The following is a 23654-nucleotide window of genomic DNA, read 5'->3' as shown; positions in this document are numbered from 1 at the left end:
ATTTCTTCCAGCTTTCTTGCCAGATCCTGTGAATTATCCCAGATTTCAGATTCGTTGCTCTCTTCAGCCGATGTGTCGGTATTCCTGGTTTTTTTATTTTTTGGCGAAGAGATTGAATCGTCTGAATTTGCAGATGATCTGTTTCTCCATTTGCTTGACAATTTGGTAATCTCTTCGGCCATTAACCACCACAGGGAGGTCTCAGATATTTCAAATTTGCGGACGGTCGCGGGAAGCGTCTTCACGCGGCCATTACTCGCCCCAGTTTCCCGAAAAAAAAAACAAGACTTTCCATTCCGATAATTTACATGCTGTAATTAAATGTTATGTCATTGTTATATCAAATGCGCCGTGCCTTAAATGATTTTTTTTTGTTACACAGGTTTTCCGTTTCAAAAGGGAAGACAACAGTTCCCAAACACCCCCTCCTGGGCAGAGGATCAATGCGAAATTATTAAGTTTGAACCTTACACATTTTATCCTCATAAGAAAATATACATACAACTCACTGTTAACCACCATAATTACTCCGATGCCACCTTCGTGCATGAAGCAACTACACCTTGGGTTGAAAGCGTTAACAGTACTCAGTTTACAGCCTGTGTTACTCGAGCCGGTAGGAATGACTACCCTTCAGACAGCTTCGCCACAATTGATTGGGTCGCCTATCAAGGCGCTCCGTCAGGTGGAGTGGTGGGCGAGGAAATGTTTTCGCGCTGGTGGACGGGAACTAGCTGTAGACTGGTCACCCTTCCTAACGTAAGTTGCTCGGTCATCACTTGTATTAAATACCTCCAAAAAAAACAATTATTTTTCCGTTTTAAAAACATTTTCGGGTCATATTCTTATGTAGAGTTTATTTTTTTAGGGAAAGTATTCCAGTTCACCAACAATATTTGCAACAGCTGATCACCACAGGTCTCGTCTTAAGCATGATGCTGCCAGTGTCTGGCTGGAAGATGTGTCAGCAAGCTCCTTTAAGATTTGTCTCCGGGAGCTTCAAAACTTTGCAGGGGCTCATGACGACATATCAGTAGTAAGTGTTAATAAATCTAGTCTAATTAGTTATTATAAAGAGCTGATGTTTTTGCTATATTATTTGTACTGGAGAAAAATAAAGTCATATAGGTTTAAACATAGTAAAATAATCTTTACATCAAAAATATGTATTACAAAAAGGCCTGACAAAATAGCTATATAGAATCGGCGATGGAGCCCGGTATCTCACGGCAAAGCAACTGAAAAGGGTAGCTATTTCAAATTTAGCGCATAATTGTTCAAGATTCCATACTATTTGCCGACACAGTGCAGTACCCACGATCTGTACAGACTAAAGGCTGGTTCTCATATGATCACCCCGATCGTCTCTGTCGCTTCTGTCGTTTGCAAATTCTGAGATGATCGTAGGCGATCGAAGCGATTGGAAGCGATCGTCTGGTATATGCAAAATAGGATTAATCAAGCAAGATAATAATTCATGATCTTTTCTTTGTTCCCGCATATGAATATTCGATTTTATTCCGTTCGACGCACGAGTGTTTTTTCAAAACTCCGATATCGCTTATGGCAGCATTCGATGCAAGAGCAAACCTCGTGGCCTCCTATCTTCTCGTTATTGCCGTTTTACGGCGAAGAAGCAAAAGGGAGGCCAAACGGAAACGTAGTTCTGGGTAATACTGATGCACCATGGGACAGTTTGGATCGCCTCGATCGTCTCCCTCTGCGAAAGTAGTTCTCATATAATCGTTTGCGATCGCCGCGGTCTGCGACCGATCGCCCGGATAGAACACGGGCGATCGAAGCGATCGCGATCGCCCCGATCGTCGCCGATGTCTCTGTAATGTTCTCATATGATCGCCCCGATCGCAAGCAAACTTTTTGAAGCGACAGAGGCGACATAGACGATCGGGGCGGTCATATGAGAACAAGCCTTAAGTAGATACATTTAGACTAACGCCAACATTTTCAAGGACTTGAAAGAAACAAATAAATCAATAAAATTTAATGAATGACGGCCTGAATGAATAATTATAATGCTTTTGATAGCTGAATTAGAGCATGCGTCATAAATTAGCGGGACAGGAACGCCAATTTACTAAGCAGTAAATAATATAAAAGGCGATGTCATTATCTAAAATACGAGTATTCAGCACTTTGTACCGATTCGTTTCTCTTTCACGCCAAAACATTCATTAAATGAAAGACAGAAATCAACCTCGTACACTTTTCTTCAAAAAGGCAAGCTCGATACAAATCAAAATTCTGAGACTGGCAGGTACGATTAAAGACACCGAATGGCCTTAAAACTGAGATGCATTATTTCTTACCAAGTGGCATGGAAAGCATTTTGTGAAAAAACAGAATAAATAAGTAATATTTTCTTTTCTAATATTCTGACAGATCTGGTATTCGTAATTCGCCAGTAGCGGTTATTTACAGGTTTCATTTATCAAGCTTATTCGCAAGATAAGCTTTTTTTCTGATACTTACACCATTTATTTTGATGTTATAGAACTGGCTCGCGTTCGAGTCCCTCCATAGACCACTCTTTTCGGAGCACAATGAGGTCAACTTTCAAAATAACGCTTTGCCTTCAGAGAAACATAACTTTGCGTTTTGCCAGGTAAGTTTTTTGAAGAGTATTTATAAATTCGACTAGAAAGGATGATCTTTAAAACAGATCCCCTATGCCCGTGATATTAGTTAGGCTTGGGTGATGTTGGTGCACGTTATTTCTAGCTACTAACGCGAGAAAAAAATGGTCTAAAGCCAAGCAGTATTTTACGTCACTTGAATGGAACAATCAGGTGGCATTAAGAAAAAAAGGCTAGCTATGAACTGGGAAGTAAAAAAAAAACAATGGGTCCATCTATGGAGGAGTTGAATTAATTCATCCTCTCCTTGTTTTCAATTCCCTGTGACGTTATTTATTGTTATTTATTTCCGTTAGTTGAGCTTTATTGCTATTTCATTTTTTTAAAACTCGTTTAAAATGTTTTAACCTTTGAAAACCATAACAACTCGTCACTTCTGCAAGTTTTTACGTGATCGATAACGGTCGCATGCGTCGAATACTGCAGTGGTTCATTGCGGTTTTGTGCGGTTTTTACTTTAAATAGCTAGTCTTTGTGTTTCCATGCGCAGTATTTCTGTGTTTCATGCGCAACAGCAGCTACAAACCGATTGGAAAAAAGTCTTCTTTGTAAAGATCAGGGCCGTAGCTAGAAAAAAAAATATGACTGAGGCGATGTCCACGTTTAAATTCTTTTGCTAGGTATTTACTTTTCCCCTTCAAAAAGTTGCAATCGGTGCACTGCGTGATCTCACGCCTTGTACATGTGTATCAATTTGCGTGCAATTTCCTTCATAAGGAAAACATACAATCATGTTAAAATGGAGAGTTCTGTTTACGGTTATTATAAACCTTAGACAACTACTGATCAATCGGTATTGATTGTCTTACTTAACAGAATGTGAGCTTCATACGGAGCTACAACACACCTCCAACAGTGTTGTTAACGACCAAGCATTCAACCAGAGGCGGAAATGCAGCAGCAGAGTGTAACGGGATCGTAAGCTGGATCGAGGTAATCCTAAAAGCTGTTTGTGGTTTTTAATATGACAATTTGCTGCAGTTCTTAAGATCGGTCGTGCACGAACGCTGTGATGTTGTTTTCTGTTTCAGTGCTTGGTTGAATGTGTTGTCCTGTGGTGTAATAACGGTTTATTTTTCTTTTCTTTTTTTCAAGTTCGTTACCAAATCCGAATTCAGAATTTGTGCCAAGGAATTATTTGTTCAACGCTTTGATCCACTAGCCGCATCATATGCAGTGCTTTCAGGTAGGTAATTCTTTTCCGGTCTTCGTTACAGCTTGTTACTTTTGTTATTAATTCACACCACAGAGTAAGAACACTTAAAGTGGCGAGCTTAAAGTGGCGAACTGTCAAACCCAGCGGTACATGTGTGAGATGGGGTGGGCCCGGGATGTCGTTGAATGGTTCCAAGACTTTTGCTTAGGCATCTTCGCAAATTTCCGGCCACGTATAGTACTAAGCACAAACATACTATCTCGGGTAGTAGAGGCGATACTCTTCGTCTTCTGTATCTAAAGTCTGTCGACTTCAACACTGGTTGGGCGAGAGACAAGTGACGTTTCTTTATATCTCTTACTATAGATGTTTGCCAGGATGACTGGAACTATTTCAATGGATATTGCTACAGGAAAGTATCCTCCTGCGATTCGTGGAGTGGCAGCCAGGGGACATGTGCTACATTTGGAACAAATCTTCCCAGTGTTTACAGTCAGGAAGAAAATGTATATATTCAAAGTCTCCACGGCGGTGAACACTCTTGGTTGGGCCTCTCTGATATCAAAACTGAAGGAACATTTGTCTGGAGTGATGGTACACCTTTTGACTTCCATTTCTGGGCAAAACACCAACCAAACAACTTTCACAACGAAGACTGTGTTCATACTCTTGGGTTCCTTCAAGGTCATAAGTACGAATGGAACGATGTCAATTGCACGGACTGTCACAGATTCACCTGCAAGAAAGGTAAACCTGGGAGATTTTGTTCCGCTTCCATATCAATGTTACTTAATATCCTTTCTGCGAACATGAATGGAAAGGGCCATACAGCTAAGTGACCTCTTAGGATTGCAAGTAATTATACCTCATTTGGCTTGCCGCGCAGCGTTTCTTTACACTTCCACTGAAGAAGAACTGCGTTGCCGAGGAGTGTCGAAGAAGTAAAACTCTAATTGCACAAAACTTCTAATTGTAATAAAAGTCCTTTTTTACAAAAATGGTGAAGACGTTAGAATTTGCACCATAACCTAGCGTTAACTATGGCTTCAATTTGTTAGTCAAAGCACTGCATATGGCATTCACTATTGATCCCTTTCAGGGAACAGCACAGCCAGTCTTTCCTCTAAAAAAGAGGGTTAATGAATATATTTAACTTATATAGATTACAATGAATGCAACGACTTCTCCCATGCTTGCCCAGTGAATGCCACTTGTGTGAACAGTGATGGTTCTTTTTCATGTCAGTGCCCCGTTGGATATCGTTTAGATGGGAATAACTGTACAGGTTTGTAGCCACTTTAATCTCTTCTGTAATTTGTAGCCACGAATGTAGCAATAGACAGATATATATTATCTTAGAAAAACCCTTGTATCCCAAAGGACTTGACTATATATAAGGCAGATTCTTATAGGCAAATCATCTAATATGGCGGCCTTTTCTAAAATCAGGACGACCGAGACCATTTTTTGGATGAATCTACCGCCGACTTCGATTTCAAATCATCCGCCACTTTGTTTTGGCCGATTTTAGCGTTTACGCATGCTCCAATCCGAATATGTCCCTGGTAGGTGAGGCAAAAATAACCAAACTGTTTATATTGAGAAAAAAGCGAGTGACCGTCCACCCAGGGTCACCCTGACCCCCGTGCCAACTTTGCAATTTCTAATATAAACGGTTCGCAACTACAGTAAAAACCCGCGTATAAGAACACCTATTTTGGCGGTTCAGGCTGATTTGGTTCTTATATAAAGGGTTATAATCTGCAAAATCAGCCTGTAAGTGTTCTTAAGTGTTCTTAAAAAAAGTTTCTTAAAATAAGGAATATACTAGGCTACCAATAGATGAAATCAATATATATGCACACAATTGTATTTTAATTTTAATAAAATTGATAAATCAAGGCAATACTGTACTGTAATTGGGGTGGAACTATTATGTGTGCAATGAAAAGTAGTGTTGATCTTTGATATTTTTCCATATAAGAACAACTTTCATTTTTTAGGCTGAATGTGTTCTTATATAAATGGTACTTTATTTCCTAAAATCAGGCCTGGGTGTTCTTAATCCACTTGTTCTTATACGCGGGTTCTTATTGTATTTCTAAAGAAACGTATGGAAAGGCCTTTTGCCCGGGATGGCTGGTCGTTCTTTGTTTTGCGTAACTGTTGAGCCCGTGCGTTGAAAATCGTGGTACATTCATTTGCACTTCAACGCTAAAAGTTACGCAAAATAACAAAGATCTGCGTTTTTTAACAACGCAAAAAGACGACGAATTGTTGGATTAAACCATGCCTTAACGTTTTAAGCGAAGATAGTTCTTACCCCTTATTCAAACACTAAATCCACGGCATCGCTTTCGTGGTTGCCCCATTTCGTGGGAAAAGATGGCCGCTGCTGCAACATCGAAAAAACCGCTGACTACATCGTAAACTGGTCGCATCTTAATTCTGTCCTGGGCGTTCTTTCTCCCCCCCCCCCCCACCATCCCCCCAAACCTCCCCCTGATTGTTGTACTTGTAAAATTTCTTTGCACATTTGTAGCACAATTGTGCGAGAAAGAATCCCTGTAATTATTTATTGAAACAGATGTCAACGAGTGCTTGGGATCATTTTCCTGTCATCCTAAAGCCCAGTGTTTGAATGTTCCTGGTTCATACAAATGCAGATGTTTGCCAGGCTATGTGGGGGACGGCAAAACCACTTGCAAAAGTAAGTCGCTTGAATGATGTAACCGTGTAAATTCTAATCTCACAATTTTATTAGCGAATAGAAACAACGTTTTAAAGAGTCAAAAGTATAAATTCAACATATCAACCGTTATAGTTTATACCACGTGAAGGCGGCTTCGAAACGTCAAAGTTTCGTTTCCCTTTGCTTCGTTTTTTTTTTGTCAATTGTAATAAATTCCCACTGGGAGCCCCGACTCCCAAACGCCCCAGGTTAAGATAAGATATGGGAAGAGGCGAGCCCGGAGGGGGAAGGAGGGGGAGCTAAGGCACACAGGTGAGCCATCGCTTCGGGAAGGAGGGTGGGGCGACGATCTGATGTCTGGTGTCCGTTTCAACGTAGAAAGGAATAAACAGGATAAAACAGGTCTATTTATACTAAACTAGCCAAAAAGTATGCACAGCAGACTCCCTAGAGGATAAACGGAAGCAGGGAAGTAAACAAGTCATATTCCAAAGGAATTAAGGGCGTTTGTGCTTGAGGACTCCCAGTGAGAATGGTATTTGAAATTTTCCCTACTCAGAATCTAAATTTATCATGCAGTTGTATACGTTAACCTCTTATACATAACACTACAAATTTAATAACCAGGCGTCAGGGGAGCCGAGCACTATCAAATCGTTAGGAGGGGAGGATGGGAAGTGACATGCGCAGGGAGGGAGAGCAGGGTGAAAGGGGTAGAGAGGGCTAGTGAGTCCACAATCCTTAGTGATTACCTGCCTGACAAATGAAAGCGGAAAGAGAAGGTAAGAGATAAAATGCGTAAAAGGATGGGTCGGTAAGGTGAAACGCTGAGGAAGAGAAGGGCTTTCAGATATTTCTGTGAAGTGCAGACTGCTTTTTGGCTAAGCTGGCCGTCATTAATACCCGACTTTCATGAAAGAAAGCTGATAAACTTTTAGACCCAGATGTGAGCTTTTTGGTCAATCGGAAGTCAATAATCTATACAAGCCTACATCTCTGGTAATGGGTCTTTTTATTTATAGACGGCTTATTCGGCGAACTAAAAAACAAATAATATTTTAATTGTTTTGTTTTGTTTGTTTTGTTTTTTTTGCGCGCCATTGATTGGTTAGAATGAATTGTTTGAATTCAGCTCGACAAGCCCCTAAAGAGAGTAAAGGACGAGCCATAGCATTGAAGTTGCTAAAAAATCGAAGCATCTAAATAGGACACCGGTGTCTTGGAGTCAGTAATATAGCACGAGATAACAGCGAGCTTTATATTATTAATTAAGAAATTGATTCGGCTAGACAAGAAAAAAAGAAACATTTTCAGTGAAGATGAAAAGGGGTATTTTAAAAACCTATCCTTATAAACATTTTCAGAAGGTATTTTAAACACACAGCTTAATTCTATCGTACGTAGCAGAGGGGTTCTCTACTTGCGCTTCTCCTCGCTTGCGTGCTTCTCCAACTCTCGCCTTGAATTATTCCCCTACGACAGTTTATTACTACTATTTTAAATATAATTCTTGCTACTACTACTAGGAAGTTTCATGGACTGGAGCAGGAAGACTAGCCTTATGGCTAATCAGTGAACAGTTTCAGTAATTTCGTAGTTTGTCATTGTTTTCTCAGAGTTTAGTTCTGCTGTCTTTACAAATCTCGGTGCGAGTGGAAGATATGGTCCAACATCACTTGGTAGTTATTACAGAGGTCAGGATCATGACGGTCAAGTGACTCTGTCCAGCGGTATTCAACAGTGGACTGTACCGTACACTGGTGACTACCGAATTGAAGCGATAGGAGCAGCAGGGGGGTACGATATAGGTAGTAACAGTACTCAGTACCGAGGAAGAGGGGCAAGGATGATTGGAACTTTCAGTTTATTAAAAGATGAAATCATTAAAATACTGGTTGGTCAAGAAGGAGGAATCAACAAGGTTTCGACTACTGCTGGAGGCGGTGGAGGTACATTTGTAGTGAGGGGAAGCGACACGCCTTTGATAATAGCTGGGGGTGGAGGAGGTGTACAAAGTCCAAGTTCGAGACATGTAGGATGTGATGCCAGCACGAGTTTGACAGGGAATCCTGGGTACAAGTCATGGACAGGGGGGAGCGATGGACATGGCGCACAAACTGCCGGTGGTATTTTTTCGGGTGGGTATATATGAATTGTCAGATTTACTTCACATTTATTTTATATTATCAATGCATTATTTTAACTTATTTAATATATATGTAATACGCTTAGTTTGTAAAAAAAATAAGACAGATAAAGTAAGCTATATCGTCTTTTTATTGAAAGGAATGCAAATATGGCAGATCTCCTGCTATTCTTGCATTAATTTATAAACTAGTTTTTTGCCATCGTGAATAAGGTTTTAAACATACCATATGCTGTCCGTAACGTTTGGGAATCACAGGCTCCTAACAAAACTATACCCGTAGTAGACGTAAGATGGGTTCACACTCTTCATATGTTTTAGGGTCAATATCCTTTATTATATTACTTAAGATCTTTGGACCATAAATTTGGTTTATAACGATAAATGAAATATTAATTGGAGTAATAATTATTCAACGCCCAATTTTTAGGTGGTGGTGGAGGAGGTTTTCAATCAAATGGAAGAAGTTCAAAACATTTTGGTGGCACCATGGGAATTGGCGGAGAAGGCGGTCAGGGATTTCTTCAGGGAGGACTGGGTGGAAGAGCCAGGTGGTACAATGCTGACGGAGGATTTGGTGGTGGCGGTGGTCCCTATGGAGGTTGGGGAGGTGGTGGTGGCGGTGGAGGGTATTCTGGTGGAAGCAGTGGAGCTAATAAAGCTGACTCCTGTGGAGGAGGGGGAGGATCTTACAACGTCGGAAAAAATCAACAAAATGAATGTTGCTATAAAACAGCTGGCCATGGTCAGGTTACCATTACATTACTGTAGTAATATTAACATTGATAGTTTTCGCCTTCCTTCCCAGATGTACATTCCTCGGATCAGTTTAGAATCTCGTAACATAGATGTGTTTTATAACCAAGGTGAATTAGCTCAATCATAATCAAAACTATAACAATTAAAACTCTCGAATCTGATTGATCATTAGGAGCTTGCCCAAAATAGGGTAGTATATAGTATACAGTTTACAGTATATAGTATACTGCACATATCATTTGCGCGCTCTGATCATTTTATTATTTTATTTTCCCGTGTATCTCGTTCAAAGAGAACCTTAACTGTAATGTTTTTGATTCAGGTAATGGGTAAAAAAAATATAGTTCTGAGTAATTGGTCGTTCGTGTCGTCCAATTCTGTTTGTAATCATACTCGCGATATGTTAAACATTATGGCATAACTTTATGGATTCAAATCGAAAACGTGCTTATGCTTATAAGACCATGCCAGGTATCCAAACCTCCTTCATGGTTATGATATTCTTTGTTTTAACTTGATGCATCATTAAGTGTCATGGTCAGAAAAAATCAAAGAAATTTTGGCCACAGCCAAAAACTCATACTTTGTCAGTTTGAGGGCCTAGGTATGTAACTGAAATATATGAAGTTAGTTTTTCGAAATATTCAAATTTACGGCAGAAAACCACGAATAACGGTAATCGTACCGGAAGCTCAAATTTGACTTCTCGACAATCCGAAATTTCACGCTTTTCAGCTTCTTGCTACCCAGACGTTTCAACCGCTGTAAATCTTTCCTTACCTTAGTTGCATATATTGAATCTTCCTTTATTGAAATATAGTTAGTATTTTTATCTCTGATTATTTCTGAACCAGCTGAGCCTCGATTAAGTAGACACATTTTTCTCATTTAGGAAAAAGGCTAAAATAATCCAAATTCAGTGAGGAAAAAAGCTGACCGGTAGTGCTTCAAATCTTCTGATATTTTAGCCAAAGAGAGTCCAGTCGTTTAATTTTAGGTTTATGGTTTCAAAAGTGTAGGATCTAGTAGCAGTTTTTAACAAAAGTCGATCAAAGGTCGACAAAATTACAATTCCGCGGCTTTGAAAAGAACAACTGAAACACGTGACACGAAACACGCAATAGAGTAATTTGTATATTTTTTGGGCAAAGACAACACGGTAAAATTAGCTTTGAAGTTTTATACGTTTGAGACTTTAGAAAAATAGTATTTATCCTAAAGATTGCCTACAATAGAAGAAATACCAAAAATAACAGCACTTGAACTCTCCCTGATGTTCGTCACGCACGAGCGACTTGGAGCGGCGAATGACAAAAATATTTTCTATTGATTCAAAGTAAGTCATATTCTGAAATAAGAAAAATCTATTTTCTTTAAACTTTGCCTACCAATCTGTCTTAACTAAAAAACGAAACAGCTTTTATATTTGCAAATATCACAAGAAATATTTTTTTAAGAATTACATTCAATTGGACCACGACCGGCCTATTTTTAGCAATGGCGACAACTGAAAATAGGAAAAAACGTCGAGTCACCGCTTCGAAAATTTATGCTCCAATTTTAGGAATTGTCTTAACTCTCCTGGAATAAATTGGACCTTTATCTGTATAAAGCACGCAATTTTGGTTCGTTAAAAAGAAACAAACAATACGGAATATTTTTGATTTGAAGTGTACTTGGCCATCTGACGCCAACGGCTCAAAAAAATTGCACATTTTCAACGGGTCATTGCGCAAAAGTCCAACTACTTCCGCATTACATTTGTTTCCATACCAACTAAAAAGAATTCAAAGAGTATGGAAATGGAAAAATATGTTGTGGTTTAAGCGAGCTTTTAGTGCAACCAGGCGGCAACTTGGCTTTTGTTGCGAACATGTTTTGTTTACATTGCAACAGCGGGCAGTTGCTCAAGCGAAACCAATTTAGCATAAACAACACAGTATTTCGTAAACATTGTAACCTTACAAAACTTTATATCCGCTCACACAATAAAACATCATTTAAAACTCGAAAACCTTAGCAGCTAGCGAGTCAGCAAAAAAAATACTGTCGCCTACCTGCAAGCCGGTGAGACAACAAAATTCATTGTCAGGTCCGCCATGGCCATGTTATTGGATTCCACATTTCTTTCTGGTTTTCGTCAACCATAGTATCCGCAGAAAGATTCAAACGGTAAACATAACACACATAACATAACATTGAACATACCACATGATTTTGATAACTTAAACAAATGAAAGAAAGTTGCGGGCAACACATCCCAAGAAATCAATCGATCACAACAGATCGGCTTGAACAGTTGATTGAAAGTTGCGTCACGCAATCTAACCTGAATCCAACTGCTTTATGGGCGAACTGAATAATTATTGTCCAAGAATCGGACTGTACAAAATATCGGCTCTAAATATTTTTAACCGATGTATATGTCCTCGTGTGCACCATTTTGGTATGTTTATTAGAAACGAAGCTTACGTATTAAGCTGAAAACGTATTTAGCTGAAAGAAAACTCAAACAGTCCTATTCGCGGACGGGTTTTTTCATTCCCCGGTTGGGCGGGTTCGTTAAGGGGGGTGTGTGTGGGGGGGGGGGGGGGGTGTAATAGAGCTCAATTGACCTCATCATCTATTCCATCTTACGGAGAAAGAAGTAGGGTGGAAATTATCAGAAGGATAGAAAAACCCTGCACATTTTCTGGCCACACTAAAAATATAGCCAACGAAAAAGTGAACAAGACATTTTTGCCCAGAAAAATTTTCCACTCAGCCATTAAAGGAAATCTATAAGCTTATACTACCGTAATGTGAGATACGTTTACAAACCTGATCTTGTCGGCCATGTGCACATTTAGCACATCTCTGCTTCTAATGGCTTTTTTATCACCACGGTGAGTGGGATATTAGAAAGGCCCGTGCTGTTTTGAATATTTCCTATGAAAAACTAGAATGGCGATGCTTGGGACTTATATAATTTCGCCTTTCTTTGATGAAGACAATCCAAATACACCTGCTCTTGCAAAAACTAGTTCGTGCTCTAACAGAAATGCCACGAAATTAAATGGTTTGCCATAAGATCATTGCAGTCTCCAAGACGAACGAGCTCGGTTATCCCCTTCGATTGCCGCAACTTCCTCTATACTTTGAAGTGTGAAACAAAAAGCGCAACTCCTCCATTTGTTTTGTAAGTTGATAATGTTTCGCGAGAACAACAACAAAGTATGAATGACAAGTGCGTGGCGGCGTGGTTTGTAAAGACTTATTTTTGTTCTACTTTTTATTTCTTTCTTACTTACCTTTATCGTTTACTAGAACAATTTATTATTTTGAAAAAGCGGGGTTTTTTGTATTTGAAAAGCGAGCCTAAAATTTCAAATTTGGGAAGCATCCAGATGTAGATGTACAGGAAGTGGTCGAAAACAAGAAATCAAACAAATACGTCGGTCAAAAATATTTACAGCCCATATTTTGGACAGTCCGATTCTTGGACAATAATTATTCAGTTCGCCCATAAGGCAGTTGGATTCAGGTTAGATTGCGTGACGCAACTTTCAATCAACTGTTCAAGCCGATCTGTTGTGATCGCTTGATTTCTTGGGATGTGTTGCCCGCAACTTTCTTTCATTTGTTTAAGTTATCACAATCATGTGGTATGTTCAATGTTATGTTATGTGTGTTATGTTTACCGTTTGAAACTTTCTGCGGATACTATGGTTGACGAAAACCAGAAGGAAATGTGGAATCCAATAACATGGCCATGGCGGACCTGACAATGAATTTTGTTGTCTCACCGGCTTGCAGGTAGGCGACAGTATTTTTTTTTTTGCTGACTCGCTAGCTGCTAAGGTTTTCGAGTTTTAAATGATGTTTTATTGTGTGAGCTGATATAAAGTTTTGTAAAGTTACAATGTTTACGAAATATTGTGTTGTTTATGCTAAATTCTTTTCGCTTGAGCAACTGCCCGCTGTTGCAATGTAAACAAAACATGTTCGCAACATAAGCCAAGTTGCCGCCTGGTTGCACTAAAAGCTCGCTTAAACCACAACATATTTTTCCATTTCCATACTCTTTCACTTCTTCTTAGTTGGTATGGAAACAAATGTAATGCGGAAGTAGTTGGACTTTTGCGCAGTGATCCGTTGAAAATGTGCCATTTTTTTGAGCCGTTCGCGTCAATGGCCAAGTAGACTTCAAATCAAAAATATTTCGTATTAATAGTTTCTTTTAAACGAATCAAAATTGTGTGCTTTATACAGATAAAGGTCCAGTTTATTCCAGGAGAGTTAAGACAATTTCTAAAGTAAGAGCATAAATTTTTGAAGCGGTGACTCGATTTTCACTTGTCGCCATTGCTAAAAATAGGCCGGTTGTGGTCTAAATGAATAAAATATTAAAACATATATCTTACGATACTTGCAAATATGAAAGCTGTTTCGTTTTTTAGTTAAGACAGATTTGTGGGCAAAGTTTAAAGAAAATAGATTTTTCTTTTTTCAGAATATGGCTTACTTTGAAACAATGGAAAATATTTTTGTCATTCGCCGCTCCAAGTCGCTCGTGCGTGACGAACATCAGGGAGAGTTCAAGTGCTGTTATTTTTGGTATTTCTTCTATTGTAGGCAATCTTTAGGATAAATACTATTTTTCTAAAGTCTCAAACGTATAAAACTTCAAAGCTAATTTTACCGTGTTGTCTTTGCCCAAAAAATATACAAATTACTCTATTGCGTGTTTCGTGTCACGTGTTTCAGTTCTTTTCAAAGCCGCGGAATTGTAATTTTGTCGACCTTTGATCGACCTTTGTTAAAAACTGCTACTAGATCCTACACTTTTGAAACCATAAACCTAAAATTAAACGACTGGACTCTCTTTGGCTAAAATATCAGAAGATTTGAAGCACTACCGGTCACCTTTTTTTCTCACTGAATTTGGATTATTTTAGCCTTTTTCCTAAATGAGAAAAATGTGTCTACTTAATCGAGGCTCAGCTGGTTCAGAAATAATCAGAGATAAAAATACTAACTATATTTCAATAAAGGAAGATTCAATCTATGCAACTAAGGTAAGGAAAGATTTACAGCGGTTGAAACGTCTGGGTAGCAAGAAGCTGAAAAGCGTGAAATTTCGGATTGTCGAGAAGTCAAATTTGAGCTTCCGGTACGATTACCGTTATTCGTGGTTTTCTGCCGTAAAATTGAATATTTTGAAAAACTAACTTGATATCTTTCAGTTACATACCTAGGCCTACAAATTGACAAAGTATAAGTTTTTGGCTGTGGCCAAAATTTCTTTGATTTCTTTGATTTTTTCTGACCATGACACTTAATGAGTTTGAGAATGTAAAATGACTTAATATTACATAATGCCGATACTATCTCTGGGTAAAAGCATTTTTTTCAGATGGCAGTGTATCATCCCATGACATCTTAGGATTGGATTTCGTTTTCACATGTTAGCGAAATTATCAAGGCCTCGGTCTGTGTTATCCGCTCTATAACTCTCCATTCTTAACTTTGTCCAATGATTGTTTTGATTGTATTTATTATTCTAGCAATTCTTTTGCTCCTAGGATAAAACATGTTGATGATACCTTACTGTTGCGGGAACTATGGCATTCATTCATTCATGGTTTGGGCAATCTTTATTGTCTTTTGAATCCTTTGTTTTGCGTCATTTAGAGACCACGCCATTTGCAACAACAAGAAACCTCACAAACATGTCATTATTTAGTTGGACATGATTTAGAGGTGTTTTGCTCATGAAAGTTTTTAAGTAAATTTTATCGAAAGTATAAAAAAAAGACATTTTACATTTTAGTTAAATTTGTAGCTTTCAGTTTCTACAGTTAATTTTGAGCTATTAAGTTTGCAATTGTTTATTTTCAAGTTTAACATAGATTAATTAGTGTAAAGGGGACATTATAAGCTCTTACAACATTATTGAAGATTCTTGAAACGTAATGTGCAGCTATCAATAAACAAGTTGTGAAGAACATTGTGTAGTACTGAATTTTTTAGCACTATATACCATTTAAATTCGTCTTCGTGTAAAATCTTATCTAGATTGTTGGTGACATACTCGTTTTGCCAACTTCAGGTCGATTTTATGAACTATTATATTAGTTTATTTGGGCCGTCCTTGAACCCGTACCTTTTCTGATTCCAGACCTCCAATCTCCTACCAGCAGTAAGCAGACCAGCAGACCGCGTATTTAAAATTCAAAATACGTCCTCTTTTCATCCTCACATCCGATGTAAGGGCCCCCCTTTGTCGCGACGTTGAGAGTAGCAATTCTCTATTTTCCAATTGCCCATAATGCACTTTGTTTGCCCCCCAAATTTTGCATAAACTATTGTTTTGCAAATATGCAGTCCTCCCAAGAGAATTTGAAAACAATAGTTTATGCAAAATTTGGGGGGCAAACAAAGTGCATTATGGGCAATTGGAAAATAGAGAATAACAATAATCCGTTACTAAAGGTGGAAAACTTGTAATAAGTTTTTTTCCCACTCATGAAAAATATCTATAATTTCTGAAGTTTTGAGACGACGCCTTGCAATTGAGTTGCGTTACAGGTTACGTTATTTGAATTGTCTGCACTCTTATTAACCATAGCTCTTGACCAATACTGTTAAATGTATTAAAGAGTGAGACGTTGCAGCCAATCGCGGAAATTATCAAGTTTTGAAAAACCTTTACCCGTAGCTGTTTCTGTTGTTTTACCAAACCTTTTGGTAATTAAAGATACAACAAACTGCACTTACAGTATATCTGAAACCAAATGGGCTGCTTAACTCCCAGACGAACAAGACCGCCAGAGAAAAAATGCCCAAAAATTATTGAAAAAGCGGGCGGCGTTTGTTAGACAGTGCAACAGTGTGATTTTCCCCTTGTGTTTGGATTTCATTATGCCTTTAAGTCAAGAATCAAAATCAAATTTTCTCTGGTGAAAAGAAAAAACTTCATCACACAGTCATGGAAAAATATCAAATTATTGCCATTAAGCAATCGTCTTGATGTTCAAAGCAATTCTTCTAACTTGTTCTGCAAGGGTTGTACGGAGATCATTTTTCGGTAAATTGACTTCTTCTTTTGTCGCAGAACCGGTTTCTAGGTCGTTCATGAGTTAATTTGCACAATCTTCGGTTTCGACCTTTTTTCAAACTTGTAGGTTTTGTTGTTGTCGCTGTTATCGTTTTTTTTTTTTTTTTTTTGTGGCTTTCGCTTCTACGAATGACTTTAGTCTTATATATCCTTCTCGCTTGTGTTTCTGGAGGCGACAAAACAATGTTAGCCTCACGAGACTTGGACAAATTTACATTTCCACGACTTTTTATTTTCCCTTATTTATTTATTTTTTTCTACGCGAAAAGTTACATATCTTAAGCTTAACTGTTAATGGCGCTTCTTTCTTTCACACCGTTGATCATCAACTACTTTTAGAGAGGCTATCTGATGAGGTTGGCATACGTGGGACTGCTCTGAATTGGTTTAGATCGTACTTGTCTGATAGAAGTCAGCGCGTCTCTGTACATGGGGTCCTTTCTCGTCCTTTTGACTTGAACTGCGGAGTACCTCAAGGCTCGTGCTTAGGGCCTCTGTTATTTATAATATATGTGTCCAAGCTGTTTAAGATCGTAGAACATTATCTTCCTGATGCTCATTGTTTCGCGGATGATACGCAGCTGTACCTGAGTTTTAAACCACTTGGTAACACCGCTCAAGCTGATGCTATACAAGCTATGGAAAAGTGCATTGACGCGGTGAGGAAATGGATGATTCACGATCGGTTGATGATCAATGATGACAAAACCGAGTTTTTGTTGATCGGCACACGACAACAGCTTGATAAACTAGATTCGTGTTCCATTACTGTGGGCGATAATCGCATCAGTCCAAGCCCATGTGTCAAAAACCTTGGATCGTGGTTTGACAGCAACTTAAGCATGACTGATCATATAAACAAGGCTTGTAATGCGGCATTTTATCATTTGCATAATTTGAGACGTATTAAGAAATACCTATCGAGGGATTCTTTAATTACTTTGGTTCATGCTTTTATAACCAGCCGTCTTGACTATTGTAATGGTTTATTGTTTGGCTTACCAAAGGTGCAGATTGCTAAATTACAACGTGTACAAAATGCAGCAGCAAGACTTATTCTTGGCATCGGAAAGTTTTCTCACATTACACCGGCGCTTTACGAGCTGCACTGGCTGCCGGTTTCTTTGCGTATTGATTATAAGATTTTACTTTTGACTTTTAAATGTATTCATGGCCTGGCGCCAACTTATCTTAGCGATCTAATTAGGATAAAATTGAATTCATTATACAATCTTAGGTCTACTGGCATGCCCTTATTGGACCATCCCAAGGGAAAGATGCTGTCAACATTGGGAGCTAGATCATTTTCAGTGGCAGCTCCGAAACTTTGGAATGTTCTACCTGTGGAGCTTCGTCAAGCGACATCACTTGACTGTTTCAAATCTCAACTTAAAACTTATCTTTTTAAGAAGTATTTTTATAATCTATAACTTTATTTTTATTTTCATAAGATGTAAAGCGCTATTGATCAGAACATGAAAATATGCGCTATATAAATTAGCAAATTATTATTATTATTATTATTATTATTACTCCCCAAGTAATTCAATTCAATCACTTGTCGCACTTGACATCCGGCGCTTGATGGATCTAGCTTGCTTTTTTCCTTACGAAAGACACTTTGCACGTGCTGTTTCTCTCTTTTTGTTTGTCTGTTTGTTTGTTTGTTTGTTTGTTTGTTCGTTTTGTTTGTTTGTTTGTTTTTCGGAAGGTTTTTTAGTTTCTGCCCTAGCCTCACCTTACTGTATTTCTCAGATCTTACCGAATACTAAGCAGCAAAGCATCACAAACAAAGGAGTGTCGCAATTGTTAATTTGGAGATCAGGAGAAAATACGGATATTATAATTCTCTGCTGGTGTTCTTTAGGCCCTTTATTATATTTAGGGAACGCGTCTTTTGCGTCTCCTAAGCACTTAGAGCGCGATGGATAACTGCGCACGAGAGTCAACAATGAAATCAACACAGGGACAGTTCAGCGAAAAACTTCACAAGGGTTCTTCAGTCTTATCTGTTGCTGCGATACGTTTGCATTTTGCGTGAGAATCGAGACAGTAGCCCTTGACATGAAAACAGTTTATTCAAAGTTCACCCAGCAAATTCAACAAATCCAAGAAGCTTTGAAAGAAACAGCAACCACTCAACAAGACCGAAAGACGGAGAACTATGATATTGTTAGTAGTAGGTGAATAGTATTCAGTTTGTTATTAGTCATAACCGAGGGGAAGGAATAAATCAACAAATGACATTTGCATCTATGACTGCTGTTTTACAGTACTTCTTCTCTGTTTAAAAGAAATCTTTTAAAGCTGTTAGAAACAGCTGTGTTCAGTCGCAGGTAAAAAAGAGAATTAATGAGTCAAGTTCAACTTATCATGATGGGTGCGAAAAAAAGAAATAAAAACCGTTTACAAAAGAAAAATTAAGAAATGGAAGCATTCTAAAGTAGGTAAGCATATTTGGCATGTATATTTCAACAGAAGCGATTTTTTTAAAAACCACTCCACTTATTTCTGCCTTTAGTTGACTGCCGCAGCTTCTCCTGCCAATTCTTGTGGGCTTTTTCTTACAGAAAAACTCCAAACTTTGACCCTTATCTGATTTTAGCTCGTCGTTGAGCCCAGGTGATGTTACTTGGCTAAGTGTTAGGATTTTTTGATAAAATAGTTTTTTTTTCGAGTGAATTGGGACTAAGGAAGCTTCAGATCAAACGCGGAGAGGGAGCAACCTTTAATAGCAATAAATAACGAACATTCTATAAAGTCATTAATATATTCACTGAGGCGATCAGGCCAATTTTTTCCAGGGAAACCTCTTTGCAATCTTGATAAAATGGATCATATGAAACGATCACAGACGTCGTTTTCAACACTTTTGACACATTATATATATGCGACCAACCACCACCTGAAATATACAGGTCACGAGACGAAAGTCTGCAATTTTATGCCTTGACGTACTTATCATTAAAAGGAAAATCATGGCGTAACTCAAAATCCTGTCTCGGATCCTAAATTTCTTTCTGTTTTATTCTACATACATTTTATACAGTAAGAAAAATTAACGTATAATTTCGTTGCAAATTATATATCCCCCCCCCCCCCCCCCGCTTTTCCTTCAATAATTAAGCATCCCTCTCCCTCCCTCCCTCTCTCTCTGTCTGTCTCTTGGTGTGTTTATTTACGCTATCTGCCCCTCTCGTTTTGCGAAATGTACGGGAGACATACTTATACCCTCAAGCTGAACAGGTAAATATTATTGTCGTGTAAAAGAGATATAATCACGTCCAAACTAGGAAACTGGACGGGTAACGTCTTGCAGTTCAATTACTGCTTAGGAAACTATACATTTCTTATTCCCAACTGTGTTGGTAATCCGTACGTAGTGCAGGACAAGAAATCGTACGAGTGGGGAGTATGTTGTTTGTATCAAATACCTCTTACAAAAATACACTGATATCGTCAATAAAATGCGACCTATATCATTATATACACTAATTCGATGATTAAAATAGAAAAAAATAGGAGTAGAACGGCTTCAAAATGTTATTGAACTAACGATTTCAGGCTCGAGTCATCATGAAAGGACTGATCAAGCTTCCGTTCAGCTTTAGCCCGATAGTTACTAAATGCACTTATATAAAGTTAAACAGTGTATTTGAGTCAATAAAGTATATATCAGTAAGATTTTTGGGGCTTGAATTAAATTGGATGCGACTTATTTATTTCGTTAAAATCTTCCTCAATTGGCTTGCACTCCATCTGCTAAGTTACTTATTCACCCTGACTCATCAAGCACTGTCAAATGTTTCTTACGTGTTGTTTACGTTTTTATTTCAAATATTCATCAACTTAAATGGACATTGGTAGGTCTTGTTCTAACTGTAGCCCTAGGAAAAATACTTAATGGGTTTAAAGGAAGTCATGTTGTGAAAATCCGGTAAACCCAATACTAAATAAGTTTGGATCCAACCGTGGTACAGTATACGTGAATTGTTTACGATTTTTAATAACATCCTTAATCGCTTTAACATCACGCACGAATATCCTAAAATAGAAGCTCCTCTCTACTTCTGTTGCGTTTGAAAGAAGCTTTAGCTATTATATAAACAAATGTTCAGTTTTCGCCATCAAAGCTCAATTAACGATGAGCTAAGTTAGTCTTCCTTAAATGACGCAGTTATGCACCATTGTTAGATTTTAAAGAATAAAACGGAAATACCAACGTAATCTGTAACAGATATTCGGCATGTTCTGCCAAGTTCTGAGGAATGCGAAAACAAATTAAAAGTAACAAAAAATAGAAGGGTCAACATTCCCTTGAGCCAGAATTTCCGATTGAAATTCAAAACCATATGTTTAAGCAAATATCCATCAGTTGTGCAATCTACAAGCAGATCAACGAATATGGAGAACAAAAGCAAAAAGAGCTCAAACATTCTTCTCTTTGGCCTTTCATTCAACTTAATTCTGACGCTGAGTACTCTTGGTTTTACTTGTTATTCTTTACAACGGTTAGATTCGCGTCTGACAGAAGTTGAACGGAATTTAAAGGTCGTAAACAGTTATGAATATCGACTTCCAAATCACGAGATTGTTAAACACGCATCGGTGCATTCGCCTCAAGATGAATCGCAAAGAAAGGAAGCTGTCGTCAAAAGAGCTGCCGATAGACCATCCATGTGCCGTAAATGCAGAGGCGTCTGTTCACTTAACTCAAAAGGGCTTAAAAATGTAAGTTCCTCTTTATTGAAATTGTGTGAAAGACGCGCGTTTGTTTATAAGTTTCGTCGCTCCCCTTGCTTAATATTACAAAATAGATTACTTTTTACAAGCAAAATGAACCCAGAGAGAAGTGAACAACTCGGATTAAAATTATTGATTGCTCCCGTGATAAAGTCGGAGCTCACGTATTCAGCATCACGCAAAGGTCAACTGAAAATATACAAGCAAACTAGTTCTTGAATAGATCTCAGCTCTTTAAAATGAAGTTTGCCATTTTATCTTTACCTCGAGTCAAAGTTAACTAAGTGAATCTTACAAATCATTATGTCTGAATAGACAGTGTACTAGACAAGATTAAATGGAATGTTTCATCAAAAAGCTTAATGACATCAGCGATCACGTGATTTAAATACAGCGTTTTCTTCATAATATATCGAAAATGAAATGAACACGTAATTTCCTTCAGCAATTGACCTTCCTAAATGCATGTTGATGTATGAGTTGCTTAGCTGTTCTAACGAATAAGTTGGTGCTCAGCTCCAACGGTTTCGATTCATAGCAAGCTTTTTCGTATAATGAACAAATAATAGTAAATAAAATAATAATAAAAAAAAACTCTTCCTACGTATAAAGTCTTTGTTTCTGTAGTTTGCAGCTCCGAAATAACCTGAATACATTTTTTCTTGTTAATCAAAAGAATTTGACATTGGAAACAAGTCAGGAAAGGATAGTTTGCGTGGAAGGTGAGCTTTATGCGTAGAAAAATATGCCTCACAGCTGGACTCGATCTCCGCTTGAAATAATTAAGCCCGTATTGATTTCGTCAGGTCGTGTAGGCCCTCAAGGCCCACCAGGTCTTCCTGGTTCCCCTGGTAAAAAAGGAAGAAAAGGAACAAGAGGGGCCCCTGGTCCGCAAGGAAAGCGAGGTAGCAGAGGATTACCAGGAACCCCTGGGGCTGCAGGTCCGCCTGGAAAATCAACAAAACATGAAACAACTCCTAGAAATGGACGTCAGTTAGGTAAGAGTTTCTGTTTGTTTGACAAATGAAGCTGTAGTGTAATGTGATGATGGACAGTCGAAACTTTTTTCTGTTTCTTCGATTGCGGCTTATATTAAAACCGAGTCTTTAAAAGTACTGTGATACTGTAAAGATTGCAGCAACTGCAAAAATTTGAAATATAACACCTGAAGGTGTACCAAACGCTTAAAGGTACGAACGAGGGTAGTCTTACTGTAAGTGTCTGCCTCCCCAGAGATTCTGAGAAAATTTATTGATAAAATACATTATCCCTCGGACACACATACAATTCATACCCCGCAATCTTAGATTCGCCATCTTAGATTTCACGGTTTTCTAAGAAGACAAAATCGAGCCGAAAAATGCTGATAAAATTAAAATATTATACGAATCTTACAATTTTGTTTAAGAACGCTGGGAAAAATAAAGAAAATGCCAACAAAATCGGAATTTGTCGTTGAATTGCCATGTCAACGTCAAAAATCATGGACACAGAGTATACATATAAAAATTACCTTTTAAAAGATATGAATGAACAGAAGCTGAAAGTTTTAGCATAATAGAACAAACCCGCTTAATCGAGATTGCAACTCACCCACTCCCACCCCTTCCCCCCCCCCCCCCCATCTTCGAATTGGCATTGTTTCTTATGAAATATTCATACACTCCCACCCCTCCCCCCCCCCCCCCATCTTCGAATTGGCATTGTTTCTTATGAAATATTCATACATTGTCAGTAACAAAACAGCCTGTGCTTTATGGCGATACAATAGAAAATCTGATTTGCCAAAAAAACGAAGGTAGTCGGTTTGTTTCGTTACAACTAAAACGTGGAAACAATAAAGGCTACAAAAGAAATAGTGCAGCAATACACTGTCATTAAAGCTACAAGCTTGTCTGTTTTTTTTTATTTGGGCCCTACTTGTTTTATAATCTCTTTGCTAAGGGTGGGGTTTTACAAAGTTAAACAAAGATGTGACTCATTAGATGATTATCCAAAAGGGCGTAAAATAGAAATTCAAACAGAAATCGATTTACATAATTTTATTGGCCTGTACACTTTTCTTTTCCAGAATCACCACACTTCATCGAAAAACCTTCTTCCTCCGTGACAGTTAAAGAGAAACAAAACGTCACATTGTCTTGTAAAGCAGCTGGGTTCCCACCACCGGTCGTCGCGTGGTATAAAGATGGAGACGTAATAGAACAGGAAGAGGAAGAAAAAAGACAATATGAGAAAATAAATTTGGAGTTAAAAGAAATTCAGTTTAAGGACCACGGTGTCTACACCTGTACAGCCGAAAACCTGTTGGGTAGTGTTCAATCATCAGTCAATATAACTGTAAAAGGTATTTAGTACACGTGAATTACTTAAACATTTATCACTTAGCAATACACGATTCGTTG

The 23654-nt window shown here is 38.2% G+C and overlaps 2 protein-coding genes across 13 annotated transcripts in view; both read left to right on the top strand.

Annotated features, from left to right (window-relative positions):
* The window catches only part of LOC144664627 (uncharacterized), a 65019-nt gene that overhangs the window by 29510 nt on the left and 11855 nt on the right, over positions 1–23654 (top strand). For 4 of the 5 annotated variants that reach the window (XM_078525779.1, XM_078525781.1, XM_078525778.1 and 1 more), the window contains 10 exons: positions 383–759; positions 869–1036; positions 2513–2623; positions 3471–3587; positions 3750–3840; positions 4177–4557; positions 4973–5095; positions 6398–6520; positions 8119–8640; positions 9079–9766. In XM_078525779.1, coding sequence (XP_078381905.1) covers positions 383–759; positions 869–1036; positions 2513–2623; positions 3471–3587; positions 3750–3840; positions 4177–4557; positions 4973–5095; positions 6398–6520; positions 8119–8640; positions 9079–9419 — 2354 coding nt within the window. In that variant the 3' untranslated portion in view covers positions 9420–9766. Of the gene's footprint in view, positions 1–382; positions 760–868; positions 1037–2512; positions 2624–3470; positions 3588–3749; positions 3841–4176; positions 4558–4972; positions 5096–6397; positions 6521–8118; positions 8641–9078; positions 9767–23654 lie in introns of those variants that run through there. The other variant, XM_078525780.1, reaches the window with a different exon arrangement.
* LOC144664619 (uncharacterized) overlaps positions 20873–23654 on the top strand; it is a 140554-nt gene continuing 137772 nt past the window's right edge. For all 8 annotated transcript variants that reach the window (XM_078525761.1, XM_078525760.1, XM_078525762.1 and 5 more), the window contains exons 1-4: positions 20873–21237; positions 21926–21971; positions 22056–22247; positions 23321–23596. In XM_078525761.1, coding sequence (XP_078381887.1) covers positions 20911–21237; positions 21926–21971; positions 22056–22247; positions 23321–23596 — 841 coding nt within the window. In that variant the 5' untranslated portion in view covers positions 20873–20910. The remainder of the gene's footprint in view (positions 21238–21925; positions 21972–22055; positions 22248–23320; positions 23597–23654) is intronic.

The sequence above is a fragment of the Oculina patagonica genome, chromosome 9 (genome assembly GCF_052425735.1).
Source record: "Oculina patagonica isolate OP01 chromosome 9, crgOcupat, whole genome shotgun sequence".
NCBI classification, from domain to species: Eukaryota; Metazoa; Cnidaria; class Anthozoa; order Scleractinia; family Oculinidae; genus Oculina; species Oculina patagonica.
This window is presented reverse-complemented; position numbering and strand designations above follow the sequence as displayed.